The following is a 24,490-nucleotide window of genomic DNA, read 5'->3' as shown; positions in this document are numbered from 1 at the left end:
CTTCATGTTAACGAGCTTTCCTTTGCTGTTACGGAGTGGGGAGTCAGTTTCCTTTTAGTAGTCTCACTCTGTATGACCCCTGCTGTCTTTTTAGGAGCTGAACAAGCGCCTGACTGCCCCTCCTGCAGCTTTTCTCTGTCATTTGGATCATCTGCTTCGCCCATTGTTGAAGGACACTGCTTGCCCTGGCAAAGCTACCTTTTCCTGTGATCGTGTGGACGAGGCAATGATACTACGGGTGCAGAGTGAGCTCTCTGGTCTCCCTTTTTATTGGAATTTCCACTGCATCCTAGCTAACCCTTCCCTGGTGAGTGCAATTCAGATATGGGGTGGGAAAGGGGAATGCCAGCTGCTTTGAAATGAATCTTTAGGTGCTTTTATTTTTTTTGTGGACTGCATTTGAAATTCTTCTCCAGTTGGAAAATTTTCCTTGACTAGACAGAAGGCAAAATGGATTCTTGACTGGTGTATCGTATCCTTTACTTGCAGAGTTTGGGTTTACCTGCTTTATTGTGTGTCTTTATTCATTGCTTTATTCATTCAACCTTTATTATGTGTTTACTATGGGCTAATTGTTGGGTGTTTAGATCTAACACAATATAGCCTATTCCTGGAGTTCATAATCTAGTGAGAAGACAGACGGAAAACGGGATAAAGTATGGCAAATTCTCTGATTGAGGTAAGCTCAGGATGATCAAAGGTCTGAAAAACCTTTTTTGGAGAGATGGTTTCTGAGCTGATTTTGAAGGTGAGCAGGAAGTAATTGGGAGAAGATCAGGAGGTCATTCTAGGCCAGAGTGTATTTTGAGAAACAGGGAGATATAGAAGTGTGGGCAAGTGGGGGAACTTCATGACTGCCAGGAGTTGTGGGAAATGAGGTGGGCAGTGACCAGATTTTGAAGGATTCTAATGAGTTTGGATTTTATCCTAAATGCAACAGGGATACACTGAAAAACTTTAAGCAGGGGTTTAACGTGATCCAATTTGTAATTTATCAAGATCAGCCTGGCAACAGGGCAGAGTATGTAGTGTCATGTACCTTTCTGAACCCTTCTTGTCACTTAATCCTCACCGCTGCCCTGCAAGGTAAGTATTCTTATCCCTGTTTTCAGAGTAGGAAGCTGAGATCGAAGGCAGTCCAGAGTCATCCAGCTTATAAATGAATGAGCTGGAATTTTACTCCCAGGTAGGTCTGATTCAAGAGCCCATTTTCAGCCACTAGGAAGATAATGTTCTTTGCTCACTTGTAGCTTTCTAGGCCCCAAGAGCTTTTATTAGGAATTAGCTTGAGAGTAAACACTAAACTTGTTTGCAGGAATTACTGCCACTGGTCCCTTCTACCCTTTTATATAAACGGCTTGTTTCAGTCAGTAGCATTAGAGGCTTACGTCTTCTAAGGGAGGTCTCAGGGTGTAGGTTTATCAGCAGAAGGACCTGAAGACAAGTGGGCATCATTTCCTATAGCCCCTTTTTAGTTTTCCAGAGATGATGTGATGCTTTGGCATCAACAGAGTGGATGTGAGTGACAAAGTGCTTTTTGAGAAGCTCTTCTCTCATGTGTTTAAAAAAATTTGTTTTAAATGTTTATTTTTGAGAGAGAGAGAGAGAGAGAGAGAGAGAGAGAGAGAGAGAGAACGTGATCAGGGGAGGGGAGAGAGATGGAGACACAGAATCCGAAGCAGGCTCCAGGCTCTGAGCTGACAGCACAGAGCCCAAGACGGAGCTCCAACTCACAAACCGCAAGTAGATCATGACGTGAGCCAAAGTCAGATGCTTAACTGTGTGAGCCACCCAGGCGCCCCATTGATCTAGAATCCAGTAAAGCTGGGCTTGGGTGCTGCGGAGAACTACTTCTCATTCACCTCAGACTTTCTTAAACATTTTTTTATGTTTATTTATTTTTGAGAGAGAGAGACAGAGTGCGAGTCGGGGGAGGGGCAGAGAGAGGGGGAGACACAGAATCTGAAGCAGGTTCCAGGCTCTGAGCTGTCAGCCCAGAGCCCGACGACGGGCTTGAACTCATGAACTGTGAGATCATGACCTGATCTGAAGTCACTCGCTTAACCGACTGAGCCACTCAGGCGCCTCTCATCTCAGACTTTCTAAGGTCCATCAGCAGTGCTTAGCAGATAGCAGTCATTGATATCTGTTGTTTTTAATTGAAATTTTTGATGAAAATTTCCATCCTTCTTTGGACGTCGCTCTTTTGTTCAAAACCCTGTTAACTTTTTCTAAGTAACACCAGGGGGCACTGTTCCCTTGATAATGCCTGTTCCGGGACCAAAACATTAAGGCTGCCTTTGGGAAGCGCCAGCTATAGCTAGTCTCATTTTGCATCACACAGCCCTAGAAATTCAGAATAGTGAGATTTCGGAGGCAGGTCTCCTAGGAGGCTGGTGGGCTCAAATGTTTTTGTTTTTAGTTTTTTCTCCCTGAAAGAATAAAGAGCACTTATATAATGATATTAGAATGGAAAATACTATGTAAAGGGAAAACTAGCTGTTGTAGGCAAATTTCTCTAATTGGGCAGCTGCAATAAGGAAAGAAGCATTAGTGTTTGGAGTGGAATCAGTCCTGACTGGCCACAGGGAGATGTGAGTATGGATCAGTTGGTGAACAATAGTGCTTTAAGGTAAAATAATATATTTATTATTAAAAAAAGAAGAAGCATGCCATCCCAGGGAAACCCCTGAACCTGAGGAGGCTTTACAGGGAAAAAGTTAGAGCCAGTGGACACTGTCAAGGGTGTAGGCAGATACTATTTCAGGCTCGTGTGTGTGTCTGTGAGGTCACACAGTCATAATTTTTGTTTGTTACTCATTGTTGTGATAGTTTTTATTTCATTTTTTTTCAATGAGTAATTCATGCAAAAGACAAACATTTCAAATAGCATTTAAAGGTCTAGTGTGAAAAAATAGGTCTTTCTACTCCTTTTTCTAGTCGCTCCTTTTCCTTCTTTAAAGCAACTACGGATGCCATCTTGTGAATTCTTAAAGCTATACGTAGGTTTGCATATACGTAAGTATGTACATACTCAGTCAAATACGTATCTGGGTGTGCGTGTGTGCATTTTCACAAATGGCAGCGTGCTATCCACATAATCCATCACTTAATTCTAGAACTTAGAAATCATTCATAGCAATATATTGAGAAGATCTGCCTTAATATTCTTTAATGGTAATAGAGTTTTATTTAATGAATATATCAACATGTATTTAATTGATATGCTACTAGTAGACTCTTAAGTTGTTTCCATTCTTTTGTTGTTATGCCTGGTGACTGTCCTTGTATTTACTTTTCCTATGTGTAAATGTATGAGTAAACTAGCAGTGGAATAGCTAAATCGAGGAATATTTGTAATTTTACTCTTGCTCACATAATGCCAAATTGTCTTCCAGAGAGATTACACAGCTTAACTCCTACTAGTCATGCAGGAGAACAGGAGGGTACAACACAGGATGTTCACACTAATGACTTACTAGTTCTCAAGGCTCTGCGGGATATCATGGAATATGTAGAGCTTTGGGTCACCGCTTCCTAGCCCATTTCTGCTTCCAGCCAACTCCCTTTGTCCCTTCTTCCTTCGTTCTTCCTAGTATCTGATGTAACTTTTTAATTTTAATTTTTATTTATTTTGAGAGAGAGACAGAGAGAGCAAGCAGGGGAAGGGCAAAGAGAGAGAGGGGGAGAGGGAGAGAGAATATCTCAAGCAGACTCTGCCCTGACAGAGCCTGCACTCCAACTCATGAACCCTGAGATCACGACCTGAGCTGAAATCAAGAGTCAGACGCTTAATTGACTGGGCCACCCAGTTGCCCCAATAATTGAATTTTTATGAGACTTGGTTTCTTCATCTCTAAAGGGGAGATGCCAGTCACAGCCTTACTATGGAATCGTGAAGAGTAAATCGAGAACATATGTAGTATTACTGAACTTTTAGCATTATAGCGGACCTGTGAGAGCAAATACTCTGACTCTGTAATTTTCCCTTGAAAAAGATAAGGACCTTGAAGGTGCTTGGGATTAAGCCATTTTCACATCTAGGTGCTCTCAGAACCAGAGCTGGAATCTAGATGTCATTCCCAGTCTGTTGCACTCTTCACTATATCCAAACCTGATAGAATTCATCTCGGGATTGATAACTGCCATTCTGCTCTCCTGCCTCTGACTTGTAAATATTTCAATGGGAAATATGAAGACATCAGGGGAAGTTATAAGTAGCTTTTCCTCTGGAAAAGATCGGCAGCTCCTGCCTCTATATCCACCACACTTCCTGACCTGCTTAACTGTTGTGAGCTCTTTGAGGGCAGAAGCCTCAAAGGGTCAGAATATGTATGAGGCACACAGTAGTTATTTGTTGAATTGACTTATTGAACTCCTTCTCTTCATATATTGTTGTCTGTAAATGAAGGGGTGGGGTGTTCCTGACCTCCTGAAGTACTTCAAGATTTTTCCTTGTAGTATCTGTGGATTTGCTCTGAAATCTGTTACTTCAGCCACATGCCTTGTCATATTTATCTATATTAGTGTTCATCTAACTTTGAAATGAGTTATACCCTGATAATCCGGAGTGGTGTAACCCAATCTTATGAAATTGTTGGAGAAATTGAAATTTTTACTGATAAAAAGCTTAATTTTTTTTTTAATTTTTTTTTGCTATGTAGACATTAGAGTCTGATAGATCATTTCAGGTGCTTGGTATGGTATTACCATATTTAATTAGAACATGGCATTGGTTAAAAACAGTTTCTCATTGTGTTTCATGTTGTTATATTTACTACCACTCAAAGAAATTGCTATTAAGGTGGATTCCCAGAGAGAGGCTGGTTACTACGTTAGGAGTTTCTGTTATTTATTTATTTATTTTTTAATTAATTAATTAATTAATTAAAATTTTTTAATTTAATTTTTTTAATGTTTATTTATTTTTGAGAGAGAGAAACAGAGACAGAACATGAGTAGAGGAGGAGCAGAGAGAGAGGGAGACACAGAATCTGAAGCAGGTTCCAGACTCTGAGCTGTCAGCACAGAGCCCGACACGGGACTCAAACCCGGGAACCATGAGATCATGACCTGAGCCGAAGTCAGATACTTAACTGACTGAGCCACCCAGGCACCCCAGGAGTTTCTGTTATTTGAAGGCTGTTACCAGATGGACGGTGACACTGTTTGGTTACCAGTTGTAATTACTTTCACTTCAACCCCTGCAAACATTGACTTACTTTCATACAAGTATTCACCTATTTTTCCTCCTAATCTACCTTGAACAGGACCAAACCTAAGAAAATAATTCTTAGGAAAGAGGGTTGGGTCTAGAGCAGATTAATTTTCCCGAGGCAGAACTTCTGCCACATTTTGAACAGTACTTCCTGGAGGCTTAAGTTTATCCGAAGGACCTGACCTGAGAAACAGGACCAGGTTGGGATGTACTGTGTGATGGAAAGAAGTGACTGGTATTTACAGCTAGACTTGATTTCTGGCTTTCCACTCTGTGTCAGTACCCTGCACTTCTTGGGTCCTGGTGCTGGTACAAAAGCTGCTGCCACTAACCCTTGTTACCTATGCCTCCCCCCCCCCCATCTCTTCTCCTAATTTGTCCTTAGAGAAACGTGGGGGTTGGTGTACTACAGCCAGTGAGCCACCTCTGGCTTGCTGCCTATTTTTCAGAAGTTACATTGGAACCCCAGCACCCTGATGTAGTACACGTTGTCTGTGGGTGCTTTCCTGCTACAATAGCAGAATTGACTATTGTGACAGGGACTGTATGAGCCACAGAGCTGAAAATACTGACTACCTGGCTCATACAGAAAATGTTGCTGACCTCTGATCTAGGGCATTTCTTCTTAGTGCCTCCTTTAGCTCATCTGCTTGGGGGTAGGGAGAGGAACTCTGATAGCATGCACTAGCCACAGAGAGATGATTGATTTTAGCTTTTTTCTTTGGCTATGGCTTTCTCCTTTCTAAAGCTACTGAATACCTTGCGTAGGTGAATTAAATGATTTTCCTATATAGCTGTGTATTATCATGTGAGAATACCATCTTAGCTGCTCGGTGGCGTGGCTATGCTCACGTCCTTCTTATCTCTTGTTAAGAGCAAGGTGTGCTAGTCGGTTTATTCCTTCCCAGGCTGGCCTCTTGGTGACTGGCTGGCTTCTGTTACTATGACCTGAGACTTTGGTGCATTTGTGGGAGCAAATTGAAACTCTGGGCTCATTCTGGGCTATTGGCAGCCCTGAAATGGCTCGTAATCAATGTCTGGGTTTAATTTGAGACTGACCCAAGGCTCTCTACTCTCTGTTGGTTTTTGTCTTCTGTTATACGCCAGCTAGCTCACTCTGTTTAAGCCACACCTACTTTCCTGAAGGTTACTTGGGTTTCCGCTTTTGTCCCTCAGTCTCTGAGGAGAATTGAGGCAACACCTTCCTCTTATCAACTCTGTCACATCCTTCTCTTTATTTTCTTCTTTTTTAAACAAATTTTAAGTTTATTTCTTTATTTTGAGAGAGAGAAAGAGAGAGAGACAAAAAGAGAGAGAGCATGAGTGGGGGAGGGACAGATAGGGAGAGAAAGAGAATCCTAAGCAGGCTCAGTGCTGTAAGCATGGAGCCCAATGTGGGGCTTGAACTCACAAACCATGAGGTCATGAACTAAGCTGAAATCAAGAGATGATGCTTAACTGACTGAGCCACCCAGGCACCCCACGTCCTTCTCTTTAAATTGCCACTCCAGGTTATCTGTCCCTGTGTTCTCCTCTATTCTTCCCATCCTTTTATCCGTGTTGCGAAGAAAACCCTTGAACTTCTTTCACATACCTATTTAATTATTTTATTACTGTATTTGTGTAGATGGATTGCTTGCCTATGAAACTGTAAGTCCCTGTGAAAACATTTATTTTTCAATATTTTTTCTAGTTCCTAATATAGTGTTAGGGAGTACTCTGTAAGTATCTGTTGGCTGATGGACGTCTCTTCTATGAAAGGTCTCCCAGCATTTGATTCGTCCTCTCATGGGCATGAGCCTGGCCTTGCAGTGCCAAGGGAGGGAGCTAGCAACCTTGCTTCGAATGAAAGATCTAGAGATCCAGGACTACCAGGAGAGTGGGGCTGTGCTGAGCCGAGGTGAGAGGGTATTCTTTGGGGGTGTTGCGAGGGGAATGGTTTAGATGGTCAAAGGGCCTCAGAAAAGGGGAGAGTCGTTTGCATTAGAGATGGGTTTCCCTGGGGAGATGCTGACCAGATGCTGGGTGACACTTCTCTCTGCCTTGAGGACTTGGCTGGTGTCCAGTAGCCATAGAAGCTGTAACTGAGTCCAGTCATGGCCTAGGTTATGGCAAGGGGGGACTTTGGAAAAGGGCCAACAGCTCTATACAAAATTGTACGAGGGCGACACAGACTTGGGACCTTAGGAAGTGCTAGAGTTTCAGCTTCAGAATAAAAACTCAGTTTGACCTTTGTCTTCGTGGCAGGAAAAACTCCTAAGAGCACATGCTGCCACCGAACATGTCCTGTGTGGCTAATCACCCTTTCCTCCTGCTGTTTGCTCACACACTCTCATCCCTTCTCCTGCTGGACTCTGGGTGTTGCATGTTTATGCTCGTTCCCAAGAAATCTTGGGCTCTGTTTCTTTTCCTTCTCACAGTCAAGAAGCTCATCCTAAGACTAATATTTCTTTTCTGTATCCCTTCTTATTACAGATCGGCTGAAGACAGAGCCATTTGAAGAAAATTCCTTCTTGGAACAATTTATGGTAGAGGTAGTGTATGCAACAATAAGAACTTTCTTTTTCCTTGCGCAACTTTGCTTTATTTTCTCACGCGTTTTGGGTGTTAGCTCGCTTGCATGGTTGGGAAGTCCTTTCTCTGAAAAAGGTGCCTAGAGAAAATCTGATAAAACTTGAGACGCATATTGGGGAAGATAGGGTGAAATAGGGGGCAAGAATATAAAAGGCGAAAGTGGGCTGGTTAACATTTGTAAAACATCTCTGTTAACGTAGGGATTTCATTTGGAATTCTCTAACCTTGGAAAGTTTGGTTGACCAGTTGATAAATTTTTGCTTGTTGAGATCAGATCGCAGGTCTGGATTATAGGGTGGGGGGCTAGTTATTATTACTTGTCCAGGCCCCTTCAACATCCCGCAGCAGAGGAAGGTGAAAAGCACAGGGCTACCATTTGGGAACTGTCTTGTGGGCACAGTAGGCTGTGGAAAATCACAGTGTTTATACAAGGGGACTGGCAAAGGAATGAATGGGGAGTAGATAATTGTGGCCTGTCAGAAGCTCCTGCCTAGGTTTCCCTTCTAAGGATTGAGCTTGGCCAAAAGAAACATCTATTAAATGCCAAACAGGGGGAGTATTAATAATAGTGACCTTTGATAATAACAGTCAATATTGATCTTCTCCTTCTCTAACTCTTTTGGGACTGGTTAGTTGTACAGTGAGTACCTTAGTATTATTGCCCTGTTTTCTAATTATATGTGTTACCCAAGTTGGTACTTTACTATGTAAGCAAATGATGCTATTATAATATTGCGTTCTGTATAGATTATTCATATTTTTGTCTTGTCATCTAGGCTAATTTGTAAACTCTTTGTGGACAGGGACGGTGACTCATATTTCTTTTGAACATGAAATTAATGTTTTTCACAGGGCTAGGCCTAAAGCAGGTGTTCTTGACTTGGAACCTTCTGTTCTGCCTCTGTGCATTGGCCAAGCCAAGACGCCATGATGCTTGGGGTCTTAACACTAAGAGCAAAAAATGCGAGTTGAGTGCTCAGTCCACCTACTGAAGCAATTTAACTCTGGAGAAGAAGGAAAGCATGTACTGTTGAGTCCTGAAGCAGAGGAGATTTCAAGTCTTTATGGGGAAAGAGAGACCATTACACTTGCCACAGAGAGATTTCCTAGGCCATTTTTCTGCCAGATAGCGTCCTCTGTCCATAAGTGTAGGTATTAAGGAGGTTAACACAGGCCGGGGGTGACATGCTAATTCCCTGCTTCAGCCCCTTAGTTAAACAATACAAAGCTTCGTCTTAGCCCAGCAGAGAGGTCCCTTCCTGATCTAGTGCCCACATACTTACCAACTTGATTTCTTAACATTTTTCTTTATGAACTTTATACTTCAGTGACAGACAATGACTTTGAATTGCCAAAGTGCCTTTCTTCAGCCTTTATGTCTTGGCATACATTGTTCCCTTAAATCTATAATGCCCAACGCCCTGGCCTTATCTACCTTGTAAACTTCTATTAATCTTTGAAGTGTCAGCTTTGGCTTCTTTGGGAGACCTTTCCAGACTCTCCTTGTAAAGATAGTCCTTCTTCCCGCCACCATAGTACCTTGGTTCCTACCTCTGTTTTACCACTTACAGCTTTGTGATATTACCGTTTATATGTCTGCAAGACTATGCCTTTCTCCTCCATTGATCTGTGGACAGTTTGAGGACAAGGACTGTGTTGAATGCTTTTCTGTATCCCCAGCACTGAACAGAGTGCCTAGGAGTCGTAGGTTCTCACTAAGTTTGTGGATGAAGATGTTGGTAAATCCGTGCTAGGGGAATTTCATGAAAAGTGTGGCGGTGTGGCCTGTGCATACAGTGCTGCTTGTGAGACCTATATTTGGGGTATTCAGTTATTCTCTTGGTTTATTTTGCAGCTTCGGATAAATCAGTACTCAGAGCCTCCATTTACTCATTTGTAAAATTGGAAGCTCCTCTCTTCCATGCTTTGGGGTGGGGGCAATCCTGCAGAATCGAATGAGAAAGCATGGAGAGTCCTGGTGCCAACCCAGGAAGAATATTGGTGTTTTGGAACCAATTACTTCAGGAATACTGGTCTTCTAAGTACTGGGTGGATCACACCCAAACCACATAGACTTACGGAATTTTATATATCTGCAAAGGAGCTGAGAGACAAGTGGCTGTAGCTTTCCATTTCATAGATTAAGAAATTGGGCCCCAGAGAGGTTAAATGACTTGCCTAAGGTCATGTAGCTGTAGCTGTATGTTTAGGACTGCCTACATTTCTTATCTGGGATCATCCCTATTTTGTTTTGCCACGCTAACTGGCTGTATACACCAATTAGAGGAGAGTTAAGGGCTAGGACAATGTGGAATTCTTGTGACCTCTGGGATCACTGCAGTGTCCTCTGGGATCACTGAATGTCTTGCATAGCCGCTAGAACCCGTTTCCTAACGGGACTGCAGAATTTCTTAGGGCCACTGTACCTTTTCAGTTACTCTTCTTGCCTGGGGTCCTACAAACAGGACACAGAAGGGTCATGGGGTCACCCAAGACAGCTGAAAGGATGTGCCATCAAAATAAGCAACATAGGAAGATAAACAAACCGGGGACAGAGAGCTCGGGATGAAGGTAGAGGGGGGCCACGGCTGATGTCAGAGGGCCATGCGGTCAGTGCCTAGGGTCTGTTTTTCCTAGTTCTAGGCTAGAGGCCATAGAGATAGAGCACAGAGGGCAGTAGGGCAGGGAAGTTTCTAGGAGACTAAGGCCAGGAAAAATATTTAAGGGTTGAACAGGGGTTACATCTTCATATTTAGTTCTTTTGTTTTTCCTCTCCTGCCAAGAGCCTTCGATTTCGCATTTCCAGGGAGCCCCAGGGGGCCAACCGATGGTGGCCTGATCTGGGGGGAGTACTGGCACTGTTCCTCAAGTTGGCTGGATGGAGTGGCTGCTGGTATGATCTTCATAGAGGGAAGATCCCCATAAAGAGCATTTCCTAGGACTGGGAGATGGTGCTGGGAGGCACCATCAGGAATGGAAGATGAGTCCAGGAATGGGGGACTATTACCACATGGCAGTAGGAACTGTGTTAAAGAAGTTTAGGAGGATGGGGCTGGCATGGCCCTCTCTCACTCTAGTCCACTGGAGGGAGTTCCTTCCCCTGGCCCTGTCCATGCCTCCCTCTCTCCATCTGGTTGCCATCAGGCTGTGCGGCTGCTGGCGGGCTCTTTATTTATTTATCCCAGTGTAATGGGGTGAGGAGGGAGCTGGCCTGAGGCTGGCATTCCGAGGCCGTGCCACTGAGCCACAGGCGGTTTGCATGGGTGTGTGAGTCACTGGGGCTGCATGCTGCTCAAACCAGACGCGGCCAGGCTCAGGGACAGCAGGCAGCCCAAAATAGAGCCCCGCCCTCTGCAGCTGGCAACCCCTGGCGGGGAATCAGCCCTTAACACCAAAACCTGAGCGGTTGCGTGAAGTTGGCTTCCTTAGGGAGGGGGCCTTAATGGATTCTCTCCTTCCCTATCTTCAGAGGAGAGTATTCAGCATAGCCAGTCATTCCCGTTGCTGCAGGCTGCATGCCTTGTAAGATTTAAATTAATCTGTTCGGTATAGTGCCTTCACCAATGTCTATTATGTGGTTATAGTTATGTACCTATAGGTAGCATTGATTTGACTCAGCGTCCTAAATGTAGCCTTGTGTCCTGTCTAGTTTTAAGTTACTGTGTTCATTCTCTGTCTGGTTGCAGCCCGATGCTAGAGCAGATGCTTCAAGTTGTGAAGATACTCACTGCTGCTCTTAGAAAGCTAGAGGTTATATCAGTGATCCCTGGGGAAGATGATCTTTTAACCTGGAATCTGCTGTCCTGTTGAGTTCATTCACAGATAGCCTCTGCTTGGTTTCCTTGGCCAGTGTTCCATTCTTTACCTGCCCCTTAAATGTTAGTGTTACTCAAGATCCTGTCCTTATCCACTCACCCTTCCCTCTCTGGGGCATCTCATCCAGACCCCAGTTTCAACTGTCGCAAGTACACCAGTGAGTGCCAATCTTATGTCTCTACTATGCTGCAGCCCATATTTTTTTCTGCACATTTGACATGTCCACCTGGATGCCCCACATGCAATGCCCTAAACTTGTCCAAAAGAAACCATCTACTCCCCTAAACCCATTTCTCTTCCTATATTCCTTATCTTGGGGAATCGTACCAGTATCCGTTCAGCTTTCTAAGCTAGAAACTTGACAGTTACCCATTTTTGTCTTTGTCCTTACTTTCAAAGCCTAACTTGTCAACTGTCTTTTGAATCTGCTCTTCTCTATTCCGGCGTTCATTGCCTTAGATTAGCACCCCCACCCCCGTCCCCCTTTTATTGGTTTGACCTTCCAGTAGCGTCCTAGCTTGTCACTCAGTCAGTCCTTATTCCCCTCCAGTTGAATTTGCGTTCTGTCAGAGTGGTCTCTTTGAGACAGAAACAGAAAACCAGATTGCTTAGAGTCATTTAGGGGTTCCCGGTTGCCTACAGGATAAAGTTCAAACTCCTTGCATGGCACACAAGGTCATTCACACAAGGTCATGGCATATGATTTGGTCCTCTTGACCTCTGCAGTCTGATCCTCTGTCACTCTCCCACACTGAAGTCTTTATTTTATTTTTTTATTTAGAAAAATTTAAAAATATTTATTTAGTTTTGGAAGAGTGCAAGCAGGGGAGGGGCAGAGAAAGGGGGACAGGATCCAAAGCGGGCTCTGCACTGACAAGCTGACAGCAGCCAGCCCAGTGTGGGGCTTGAACTTACGAACAGTGAGATCATGACCTGAGCCGAAGCCGAAGTCAGACACTCAACGGACGAAGCCACTCAGGGGCCCCTACCACACTGAAGTCTTAATGCCCATACATCTCTTGACCAACTTGCCTGGTATTCTTTTCTGTCTCGTCCTCGTGGCAGATTCCTATTTAGCTTTCCTGACTCTGCACAGACATCATCTCTTTTGTGTTTTCCGTGACAGTTTTTCCTTTCCGCAGTCTGCTCTCCTTTCAGGCACAGGGACACTATCCTGCTATTCCCACAGCCTCTTGTACATATCTCTGCCATGGCATTTGGCATAAGGGAGGATATGGAAATGAAAAAGAAGGATGGGGGGCAGGGAAAATTGAGTTCGCTGATCTTTTCTCATTTAGGCTTTTCCTTTATAATGCTTGTTAATCCTGCGGCACCTGGGTGGCTCAGTTGGTTACGTGTCCAACTTTGGCTCAGGTCATAAATCTCGTGGTTCATGGGGATGAGCCCCACGTCAGGCTCTGTGCTGACAGCTCAGAGCCTGGAGCCTTCGCATTCTGTGTCTCCCTCTCTCTCTGCCCCTCCCCCAATTACGCATTCTTTCTCTCTCTCTCTCTCTCTCTCAAAACTAAATAGACATTAAAAATTTTTAAATATAATGCTGGTTAATTCCTTCTCAAGATTTTCTTCACATGGCTTCCGTAGTATGATACTGTCCTGTCCTTCATCCTACTTCATTGGTTGCTCCATCTCCAAACCGCTTGCTGGTTCTTCTCCCTTATTACCTCTTCATGTTGGAGTGCCCAGCATTCAGTCCTTGGTGCTCTTATATTTTTTCACTCACTCCTTTAGTGATCTCATGTAGTCTGTGGCTTTGACTACCTTGTTGATGAATCCCGAATTTAATTTTTATTCTTAGACTTTCCCCCCAGACTCTGGGCTGCCTGCTCAACATATCCGCGTGGAAGTCCTCCAGAGTGTCAAACTCAATGTGTCCAAAACTGAACTCCTAATCTTACCCTCAAATTTGCTTTTCCAACAGCCTCCTCACATCTTAGTTGATGGAAACATCATTCTTTCACTTGCTAGGGCCATAAACTTTGGAGTCATCCTTGACTTCTTTCTCTCACATCCTGCCTCTAGTCCATCAGGATCTCCTGTTGGCTCTTCCTTCAAAACACATGCGTACTTTCACCTCTGCTGCTACCCTTCTGGTCTGAGCCATGTTTGTCTCTTTCTTGCATTATTGCAGTAACCTCCTTACTGCTATCCCTGCTGCTACCTATGCCTCCTTCTGGCCCATTACCAACAAAGCGATCTTATTAAAACACAGATCACATCATGATACTGCCCTGCTCAAAGTCCTTCATATTGGCTTCACATTACACTTATAGAGCAAAATCCTACATGATCTGGACCTTGTTACCTTTCTTTTTTTTTTTTTTTTAATGTTTATTTATTTTTGAGAGAGAGAGACAGAGCATGAGCAAGGGAGGGGCAGAGAGAGGAGACACAGAATTGGAAGCAGGCTCCAGGCTCTGAGCTGTCAGCACAGAGCCCGACGTGGGGCTCGAACTCACGAACCACAAGATCATGACCTGAGCCGAAGTTGGATGCTTAACCGACTGAGCCACCCAGGTGCCCCATGGACTTTGCTTGTTACCTTTCTGACCTCATCTCCTACCACTTTCTCCTTCTTTTACTCCACTGCATCCACACTGGCCTTGTGCTGTTTTTCTAACTCTCTCTGACTACCACCTGCTTTTAGTCCTCTTTGCAGCCTGTTTCCTCTGCCTGGAATGCTCTTTCTTCAGATATTTGTGTGGCCAACTCCCTCACTTCCTTTTTGTCTATATTAATTATCTACTGGGGCGCCTGGGTGGCCCAGTTGGTTAGGCGACCGACTTCGGCTCAGGTCATGATCTCACGGTTCATGGGTTTGAGCCCTGCGTTGGGCTCTGTGTTGACGGCTCAGAGCCTGGAGCCTGCTTCGGATTCTGTGTCTCCCTTTCTCGCTGCCCCTCCTCCGCTTGTACTCTGTCTCTCTCTGTCTCTCAAAAATAAATAAACGTAAAAAAAAAATTTAGTTATCTACTTCTTTATAACACATTACTCCAAAATGTCATAGTTTAAAACAACAAACAGTGTTGAGGGTCAGGGATTTGGAAGCAGCTTAAGCTGAGTGATTTCTGGCTCAGGGTCTCCCATGAAGTGGCAGTCAAGGTGTTGGCTGGGAATGCCATTATCATAAGGGGCTGGAGATTTCACTTCCAAGCTCTCTCATGTGGCTGTTGGCAGGAGGTGCCATTGCCTTGTCATATGGCCTCTCCATAGGGCTGCTCACATTACATGGTCCTGGCTTCCTCCAGAGCAAGTGATCCAAGAGACAGACTAAGACCAAAATGGAAGCTGCAGTCTTTTTACAACCTAATCTCAGAAGTGACAGCCCATCACTATCTTACTGTAATCCCTTCATTAGAAGTGAGTCACTAAGTTCAGGCCACACTCAATGGGAGGGTAATTAAGTTACACCTCTTAAGGGGAGGTGTCTCAAAAATATAATACATGGTTTTGTTCAAATGTCACCTTCACAATGGAGTTTACCCTGAGTATCCTATTTAAAATTGCAAGCCACATCCTTGCCCCTCTGTACATGGCACTCCCATTTCATTTTTACCAAGCTCTACTTTTAATTTTTTCCATAGCACTCACTTTCAACATATTATAAAATTTCCTTATTTCATTATATTCATCATTTATGGTGTCTTCCCCCTGTTAGAATGTGTAAGCTCAGCAAAGACAAGTATATATGTTTTGTGCACTGGTTTATCCAAAGTGCATAGAACAGTGCCTCTACACACAGTAGGCATGAAATAAATATTTGTTGAATGGATGAATGAATCTTATCTTCCCACTCCTCTTTATTTTCCCTACCTTATGAATAGGCCGTGAAATGATCACCTGTTGGTAGCCCGAGATCTAGATAGCCCTACTATAAATAGATGAGGAGCCTAAGGAAAGAATTGCTGTCTGATTGCCATTCTCTCACCTGCCTGTTTATTGGGAGATAGTCCCAACTTTGGGATGAACTATCAACCTTGAATCTTTTCTTACTGAGTGACCCCAGAACCTCTTTTTTAGACCAGTTAAGAAATTAAATATCACAAAACCCAAAAGAATAAGAACCTACCAAAATCCTGGAAAGAACATTAGTCATACAGCCAAAAGTAAGTTCTTAAGTTTCCTTTTTCCTCAAATTTTCCTCTCTCTGGGCTCTCCCTCCACAGTTAGAAGGGCTGCCCTGCTACCATATGCCTGGTATTCAGTATGTAGAGGAAGGCACAGGACCCAGTATGCCTTCATGGGCATCGTAAAGAAGGATAAGTCTAGATGCAGGCGACTGTCCTCCCTACCAGCATGCATGTCAGTTCTCTGATTGAGAGAACCCTGTGGTTAATTCATTCTCCCAGTATTCTCCGTGATGTATATGCACCATGCCAGGTACTGTGAGCAGACAAGGTATGAGAATATTATCGTCAAAGAGCTTTTGCTCTGCTTAATGAATGGTGATAGGGGCCACGGTAGTGGAGTGATCGAAGAAGCTTCCTGCAAAAGGCAGGACTTGATCTGGACTTCCATGTTTGTTTTCGGTTTCGGTTTTGCTAGGGAACTCAGTGGAAGACATTTTAGCTGGGAAGCACATGGGTGAAGGCTGTAAAATAATGAGTGGGAGAGGATTAGTAGAAAAAAAGGTTAACAAGATAATAACCTCAGGCTAGGTTGTTGGGGGGCCTTAAATGCTGCTCTGGAAGATTGGTACTTCATTCTGAAGGTAAATGTGTTTCAGCTTTTTTTTTTTTTTTTCTGCCGGCATTCCATTTATTTGCCGGTTTGTGTTCAGTTATTAACATCTATCATTACAGGCAGTGATTCTCAAACCGGCACATCTCCTAGGAAGGAGATGAGCACTTCCTTCTTGTAGTTACTCATTTCTGTCGTAGATAGTGGGAAGCTGTGGAAAGTTTTGGCTGGAGAATTGACATAGGAAAGTGATCTTTGGGAAGATTAGTCTGTCCGTGGTATGCCTATGTGAGCTCAAGAATAGTGGTACTGTTGACAGACTAGGAAAATCATGGGTGGGGCTCAATTAAATCTAATCTTGGGCATACAAAGGAATGGTTTTCCTTATTTAAAACACAAATCCACCAGTATTTGAGCTCTGGAATGAAAATCTCCAGAGAGGAAGGAATGGCTGCATATGTTTCTCAGCTACATTTCTTCGGAATTTTGCCTCCTCTGGGGTTTTCCCAATGTGGTTCCTGTAGTCACTCTTGAGCCCTGCTGCCACCGGCCACCCCCTCTTTTCTTCTGGGCCCAAGGATGTATTAAAAGGCCTGTTTCTTTATTTTCCTTTTACAAAGCATTGTACAGGGGTTGATACTTTCCAAAGAAAATTTATCAAAAACCTGAGGGAAAGCAAAAAGGAAATCAACATAACAAATACAAGTGGAATAAAATCACTCATTTCCAAGAGAAGATTTCTGATTGTGGCAATCCTAATAGTGAAGGACTTCATCAGCCTCTAAATTCTCATATCCAAAAGCCTTGAAATCAAGTGTTACTAACTCAGATGACTACAGGGGACCGGTGTGCAACATAAATATGCATATCAGGCTGGATAGAAGACAACAGAGATTTGTAGGGGTCTGTGGAAAACTGAATTGCGCATGCCCCCTGTGTCTAGACCCAGATAAGCTAGCACAGTTGAACAGACACTGCTCTGGGGGATTGTGTATCGTACTTCATTCAGAGGAAGTTACCAACTCTTCTAAAATGAAAACTGTTTTTGTTTGTTTGTTTGTTTAGCTCCACTGAATCCACCATTAGTCTCTTACTTGGTTTCATTCTTATTTCCAGTCTGAGAAATCCACTTAGTTGAGAATTGAGTTGTGAGGCAGTGATGATGGATATCTTATTTCTGGCAAACATCTAGCCTTCTTAGGCCTAAACTCTAAGCTTCTCATACCTCTGGGACATTTGGCAATGATTCACACAGTTGAGTCTCTCTCCTCTTTCCCCAGTAGAGGAAAGGTTTCATCAAAGTCCATTCATTACATTATGGCCATTAAACAGTGCTTTAGTGTATAAAAAATGATGACTTATATATGATCAGAGTTAATGAAAAAATATAAGATGAAAGTCTTTTTCACATACGTGTTGGATTTAAATTGATTGTAGGACCTATAAGTGGTAATGCTCAGGAAAGCACTGACAAAGTGGGTTTGAAGCTTAGGTTGAAAAGACCTATAGAAATAGATCTGGGAGTCTGCTGCAGAGGAGAGATACCTGAAGTCATGAGAGTGGATGCCTGTTTTGCTGGGAAGAGCATGAAGAAAAGAACAAAAGTCCAATGATTGAGATTTGGAGAAGAGTCATAGTTGGAAGGAGTGGTAGGAGCCAGTGAAGGAAGTGCGAGCAGATAGGAGGAGAATCTGAACGCAGTAGTTAATTAACCCAGAAAGGGGAACAGACAGTTATCAAGTACATACGTACATGTGCCAAACACAGTGCCAGGTGGTTTATCTAACTTACAATCCTTAAACAAACCTATGAGGTTGGTGATATTATTTTCATTTGAAAGATAAAGAAGCAGAGGCTCAAGGGCTAAGGAATTTGTTTCAAGTCAACTCACCTGATTTTCTCATATTTGTCTTTACTCAAATCCCGTGCTCTTCTCGTCACCGCAGAGGGTGATCCAGAGCGCCGTCTGCGGGAGAGAGACCAAAGTGAACGAGTGCCTGCCTGCCTGCCTGCCTGCCCGCCAGAGGAAAGTCCATTAGGCAATTTGTGATCTTGGGCAATATCAGCAGATTGCAGGCAGCTAAAGAAGGATCAGTTGATAAGGCAATGGACACAATGGGTATAGAACTCTCATTATTTCATTTCACAATGAAAAGGAATTGAGAGCTGGCTGCTGAGTTAGCTGTGGCTTAGCAGAACCCCTTCTGAAGGTGAGAAGATGCACGTGTGTTTGAAAGCAAAGGAGGAGCCACTGGAACAGCAGCAACGTAAGCTGATAAAGGGAAAATGATAGAGGGAAGCAAGGACCTGTGGAGTTGAGCAGAGTGGGAGAATTAGTCCTTCCTCTGAGATTTGCGGATGGCCTGAAGGTGCAGGTGATGTTTTGAGCAGATGACTTGATCTCGGCCTATTTCCATCCTCTTTCCCCAGGAGATGTTGCCTGTTCATTCAGGAATTTTAAATTCCTTCCCAAGGACTTTTAGCATCAGATGGTTCCATGACTTTTCTGTTAATGACCAAAATAGTGAAACAGACAGCAGTGAAAGTATCAGCTGTATTCTTTCCCTCTTCTGAACTCCTGTGTCACTTTGTGTCTTTTCTGTGTCACTTATCACCGTAGTGCCTTGTATATAGGAGGCACACAGTGATGAGTGGTTATAGCTTAAAGGCCGTGGCATTGGAAGATCCTCTCACGTGGGTAAATGTTGTCTCCGGTTATAGAAATGCGGAGGAAAAACAAAAGAATCAAATGACTTACCTTTAAGCTTTCCTGATGTGTTGGCTTCCTAAGTTTAATTAAAAAAAATTTTTTTTTTGTTTCTGAGAGAGAGAGAGAGAGAGAGAGATAGCACACGAGCAGGGGAGGGGTAGAGAGAGAGGGAGACACAGAATCCGAAGCAGGCTCCAGGCTCTGAGCTGTCACTACACGCTGCTTGGACCCACGAACCATAAGATCGTGACCTGAGCCGAAGTCGGATGCTTAACCGATTGAGCCACCCAGGCACCCTGGCTTCCTACCTTTAGCCTTATGCCTAAAGTGTTCTCTTATTATAGCCTTACTCATGGTGATATTTCTTTTGGATAGTGAGCCACATTGAAAAGTGAGAGACTGAGTCCTGTAGGTTAGCAGTTGAGCAGTCCAGTGTGTAGGGAGCAAGATGTTAGGATTCATGGGTATCCTTGCTTTCTCCCATAAAGGAATTGTCAAGGGAGAGATTGCCATTAAAAATCTCAAGAAACAGTTTTTTCATTTTGTATGGGAAATCTTTAGTCTATTTTTTAAAATTTTATTTGAGAGAGAAAGTGTGTGTGTGAGTGGGGCAGAGGGAAAGAGAGAGAACCTCAAGTAGGCTCCACACTCAGTGCAGAGCCCAGTGAGGGGTTCGATCCCATGACCCCGGGATCATGACCTGAGCTGAAATCAAGAGTCAGACACTCAACCAACTGAGCGACTCAGGTGCCCCTAGTCTATTTGTTTTTATATTTAGAGGTTTAAACTCTATGTAGATGGTACATTTTAAGCACCATTGGAAATATGAAACATTGTGGAATCATGCAGAAAAGTGAAAACGTGGTTTCTGCCCTTGAAAGGTGGACTTTTGAGGGAGATCAGACCACTGGAATTTGCATATATACAAAGGATATTCTAAATACTTAAAATATATGTCACCTCAGAGACAGAAGAAACAGATTCATTTGCATAGCAAACTAGTTTGGAAGAGGTATTTCCGGAGAGGTAAATCTTTTATTTATTTATTTATTTATTTATTTATTTATTTATTTATTTATTTATTTATTTTTCAATATATGAAATTTATTGTGGGGCGCCTGGGTGGCTCAGTCGGTTAAGCGTCCGACTTCAGCTCAGGTCACGATCTCGCGGTCCATGAGTTTGAGCCCCGCGTCGGGCTCTGGGCTGATGGCTCAGAGCCTGGAGCCTGCTTCCAATTCTGTGTCTCCCTCTCTCTCTGCCCCTCCCCCGTTCATGCTCTGTCTCTCTCTGTCTCAAAAATAAATAAAAAACATTAAAAAAAATTTAAAGAGAAAACCTCTTAAAAAAAAAAAAAGAAATTTATTGTCAAATTGGTTTGCATACAACACCCAGTGCTCATCCCAAAAGGTGCCCTCCTCAATACCCCTCACCCACCCTCCCTTCCCTCCCACCCCCCATCAACCCTCAGTTTGTTCTCAGTTTTTAAGTCTCTTATGCTTTGGCTCTCTCCCACTCTAACCTCTTTCGGAGAGGTAAATCTTGAGCTAAGAGAATGTAGGGATTTCGTGCGGTGAATGGCTACTGAAGGAAAGACACAACTAGGTATTTTATTCAGTTACACAATCTGAGAGGCTCTCCCTAGGTGTGGTGGTTTGAGGGAATCCTTCAAAAACACTTTGGCTTCTGTTACTCTTATCCTTGAAGCTTGAGCACCTCTGAAACTGTACACTGTCCTCTTAGGATCTTTTACTCCACAGAACCCCTTCCAATTTGGTGTGAGTGAAGCTAGGAATGGGGAGGATCTTTGAGATATGAAATGGGTGAGATTAGCTATCTACAGAAATGATTTACCCTACTGTTTGTAAATATATTGCCTATGAGACTAGGTTACAAGTCTCAGCAAGGGCGCAGGCTAGTAACTTAACAAAGGAAATCATGGCGTTTCTAGTATGTGCAGAGAAGATTAGAGCCATAGAATTTGGGGGGCTGGAAGGGTCTTTATTGATTTAAGAATATATCAAATCTCTTTGTTTTACTTTTGGGGAAATTAGGGCCTGCAAAGATAAAAGTACTTTATCTTTACCCCTGTAGACCAACAGGGGTAGGTTTTGGCACCAGGATCCATGGCTCTGAACTTCAGGTCCGGTATTATTCCATCATATTCTGTTGCCTTGCCACGTGTTACACAGCGACACTTGGAACTTTATGTGGGCAGTAGGCAGGACTGAGACCCATTTGTGAGCATTATGGAGACCTAGCCTACGTAAGAGATGGGAAAGTGGTCCGTGGCTGGAGTGCTCTGCCTGAGTACTCCTCTCTTCCTCCACATCTTTCTTGTAACCCTTGGTCTTGCACACCTCTGGGCTCTCATAAGCAATTAGAGAAAAACTTACATAATTTATTCATGAGGTCCGAGAAGATGTTCTAGCAGAGGAGCAGAGTTGTATAGAATTTGAAAAAAGAGGAACTAAGGAGTAACAATTTATTAATTTATCTACCACAGTGCCAAAGCAGTGAAATAGAATGGGGACAAATGTCTAGTTTTTTTCCACAGTGTATATGAAGTCTCCCATAAAGTCATTTGCTGTCTTCTGCCTTTTTTTCTGTGTTTGACAAATAGCACTCGGTGTTTATTTGGCTTCCCAGGAAAAATCAGCTGAAGATAGTTCAGTCACTGGAATGGTATAGCTCCCACCTTATAAACTAATACACTGGCATTTTAATTTCTAAAGTAGTGTTCTGTGATTTTAGTTAGCACTTGTCAGTCCTCTGGAATCTAATCATCCCTAAATGAACTAATGAAAACCAAGTTGGGGACTCTGGACTTTTGGTGACCCCTACAAAGTATAGACTTCCCATGGGATGCTGCTTCAACAGCTTCTCAGGGTCTCTCAATCTGTATATCTGGCTGTTTACCTCCCCTGACATTTCTTACTGCAAACGCTGAATCCTGGGGCTCCTCTAACCATCTTAGAGGATCGCGCTGGGTTTAAAAGCACCCAGCTAAGTCCTCAGGTAGTGCTTATTGGACGCTGACCCTGTTGGTCATTGCAGTAGGTGGGCCCGGCCATGCCGCCCCTTTCATCAAACCCAGCGTGTACTTCCAGAAAACGTGCCATCCATTTTGGGGCTTTGCCCAGCTAGAGAAGCCCTTTGGGTGGTGAGTGAAAGTGTGGAAGTTCTGCCTTGGAGGGGGACTCTCTCAGAGCTCTCTAATTGAAACTTTCTCTGACTTCATCTGCCCGTGGTGCAGAGGAAGATTGGCTCTTTTGCTCTCTTTGTTTTCTCACAGCCGTTTTGAGGAAATTTAGTGTCAGAGGACTTCCCAGAGTTTTGTTCCCCGGGTCTAGAGAGCCCTAATTCTTCGCAGTCCAAGGGTTGGTTCTAGTGGCCCTGAACTGGTCAGACCCTCTTGGATCAACCAGCAGTGATATTCAGACCAGTAACCTGTCTCACCTGAAACTGCTTCTCAGGCCTCCAAAGCCTGAATCAAGTGACCATTGTACCAATCTTGTATCGGGGCTCAGAATGTCAGTTTGCCGCTTGTCCTCGTATATAAATATAGGTCTCTCTAGATATAAAAAGTGAGAGAGTCTGTAAGTTGCTTTTTTTTTTTCTATACCCCCTTTCATGGGGCAAGCTAATGAGATGCATATCATTAAAGACCCGATGTTTTGTGGGACGGAGTCTTTTAAACTGGATGTGCCTGGCTTAGTCATGGCAAATATTTACCAAAAAAAAAAAAAAAAAAAAAAAAGAAAAGAAAAAAAAAGGGACATACCATATAAAATTAGAGTTCTGAAAATAGTACTCAGAGAGGGAGAAAGAAAAAAAAAAAAAAAAACCAGGACAGAAAATACAGGCCAGTCTGTTTGGGGAAAAGGGAAAAAGAGATAAAATGAGAGAAACCTCGGCAGTAAAAACAGCATCTTGGTAAACAGACTATAAAAAAAAATTGTGACCTGCTTTCTGGCAGCCCTGGCGGCTGTCGAGCGGGTGAAGGTGGCAGAGCTGGCGTCTGTGTGGACACACGGTGCCCGGGGCGCACGGCTCCCCTGGCCGCGCAGGGCGTTAAATTTAGCCACATAATGATGGGCCTGAGGACAGCCTCTTGTTGACCACACCATAATTACTGCTTCGCTTTATGAATTTTATTTTGCTTATTCTGTTTCCTCCTTCTCTGGCATGAAGGGGGCCTGGAGTGGGGGGAGTCCCGCCCCCACACCCCTCCCCTTTCTGGACAAATGAGTCTTCATAGAAACCTGGGCTCTTGGGCCATTAGGGTAAAGACTAAGCTCTCTTGATTAATCGGAAAGGGAGGAAGGTTTCTGGTCGCGAAGGCTCTTGATTTAACATAGTAAAGTCAGAAGTGGAACTCACTAGCCCTGCTTCTCAGAGCTCTCAGAGAAAATACCCTGAAGTCTTTAGTCTTAGAAGGCACTTTCGTGTGAATCTGAGAGGTTGACACTCTTACTCTGTTTATAAAACCCCAAGAGCTGGCTCCCAAGTGTTGTTGGATTTTTTGGTCTTTGGTCCTAAGCTCCCTAGCTAGCTACTTAGACATTTACTTTTGACAACATTCTGCCTCACAAAGAGGTACATTGTTTTATATATATCTTAGTCTTGGTGATAACTGGGTTCTTGAAGCCAAGGATCTAACATAACTCAACTCTGTTCAGGTAACATATTCTGTTTAGAATGTGTTTAGAATATTCTGTTCAAACCTCAAATATTGTTCTTTTGGGGCACTTGAGTTGATGCTGATCTTCTCAGTTTTGGAGTTAAGACAGCACAGTTCGTTAGAGCACACCCTGGCCTGTGTGAGAACAGTGCCCTTCCTAGCTTTATCTGTTAACTCTAGGGAAGGGGCCAGGAGCCTGTGGTCTCAGACCAAAAGCACCATACTGGGGAGAGAAAGTAAGCTGTGGAAAGAGCATCGGAAGACTTGCATGGCGTAGATACTGGGTCATTGGGGGTGAAGTTCTTGAATGGTGACCTAGGCTGGCAGCTACCTATGGCCCCACAGTGGCCCTCCAACTGAGGAAGTGGTGGAAAAGGAAAAGCAAACAGGGGTTGTGGTCAGGGTACTGGCTTGTCTGTCATTGGCCAGGACTGTCCTGTTTGTGTGTGAGGGGTGGTTGGGCTCCTCCCGAAGCCAGGCAAGAACGTGTCAAGGAGAGGCTTCTTGCGGCTCTTGTTTTCCCCAAACAAAGGAAACTCCTTGCATTGCTGGAAGTCGCGTGCTTGGATGCTGAGTTTGTTATTGCCTGATAACCTGGCCACCAACTCCTGCCCTCCTCTTCACCCCATGCAGCCAGTGGCTTAGTGGGAGCAGCTTCCTGTTCCTCATCCCAGGCAGCAGATTCACTCCCTTTTGTACCCAGAAAGGGTTTGAGAAAAGGAAGAGTTAGCCCTCCTGTCCCCAGACCTGTCCTCTTCTCTTCCCATGGAACCTTCTAGAACAGTGCTTT

The 24,490-nt window shown here is 43.8% G+C and overlaps 1 protein-coding gene and 1 long non-coding RNA gene across 6 annotated transcripts in view; one reads left to right on the top strand and one right to left on the bottom strand.

Moving 5' to 3' along the window:
* Positions 1–24,490, top strand: part of NHEJ1 (non-homologous end joining factor 1) — an 82,294-nt gene that overhangs the window by 3,548 nt on the left and 54,256 nt on the right. For all 5 annotated transcript variants that reach the window (XR_015255570.1, XM_086719679.1, XM_086719680.1 and 2 more), the window contains exons 3-5: positions 95–307; positions 6,980–7,118; positions 7,694–7,752. Coding sequence is in view for 4 of the 5 variants with exons in the window: in XM_086719679.1 (XP_086575805.1) it covers positions 95–307; positions 6,980–7,118; positions 7,694–7,752 (411 nt within the window). In the remaining variant the exon portion in view is untranslated. The remainder of the gene's footprint in view (positions 1–94; positions 308–6,979; positions 7,119–7,693; positions 7,753–24,490) is intronic.
* LOC147578684 (uncharacterized) lies at positions 16,036–18,368 on the bottom strand. Its single transcript, XR_015255569.1, has 2 exons — positions 18,198–18,368; positions 16,036–16,217 (listed from the first exon to the last, which is right to left on the bottom strand). It is a non-coding gene; the product is annotated as an uncharacterized LOC147578684 (long non-coding RNA).

The sequence above is a fragment of the Puma concolor genome, chromosome C1, assembly GCF_028749965.1.
Source record: "Puma concolor isolate L17-30 chromosome C1, mPumCon1.1.hap2, whole genome shotgun sequence".
In the NCBI taxonomy this organism is placed as follows: domain Eukaryota; kingdom Metazoa; phylum Chordata; class Mammalia; order Carnivora; family Felidae; genus Puma; species Puma concolor.
This window is presented reverse-complemented; position numbering and strand designations above follow the sequence as displayed.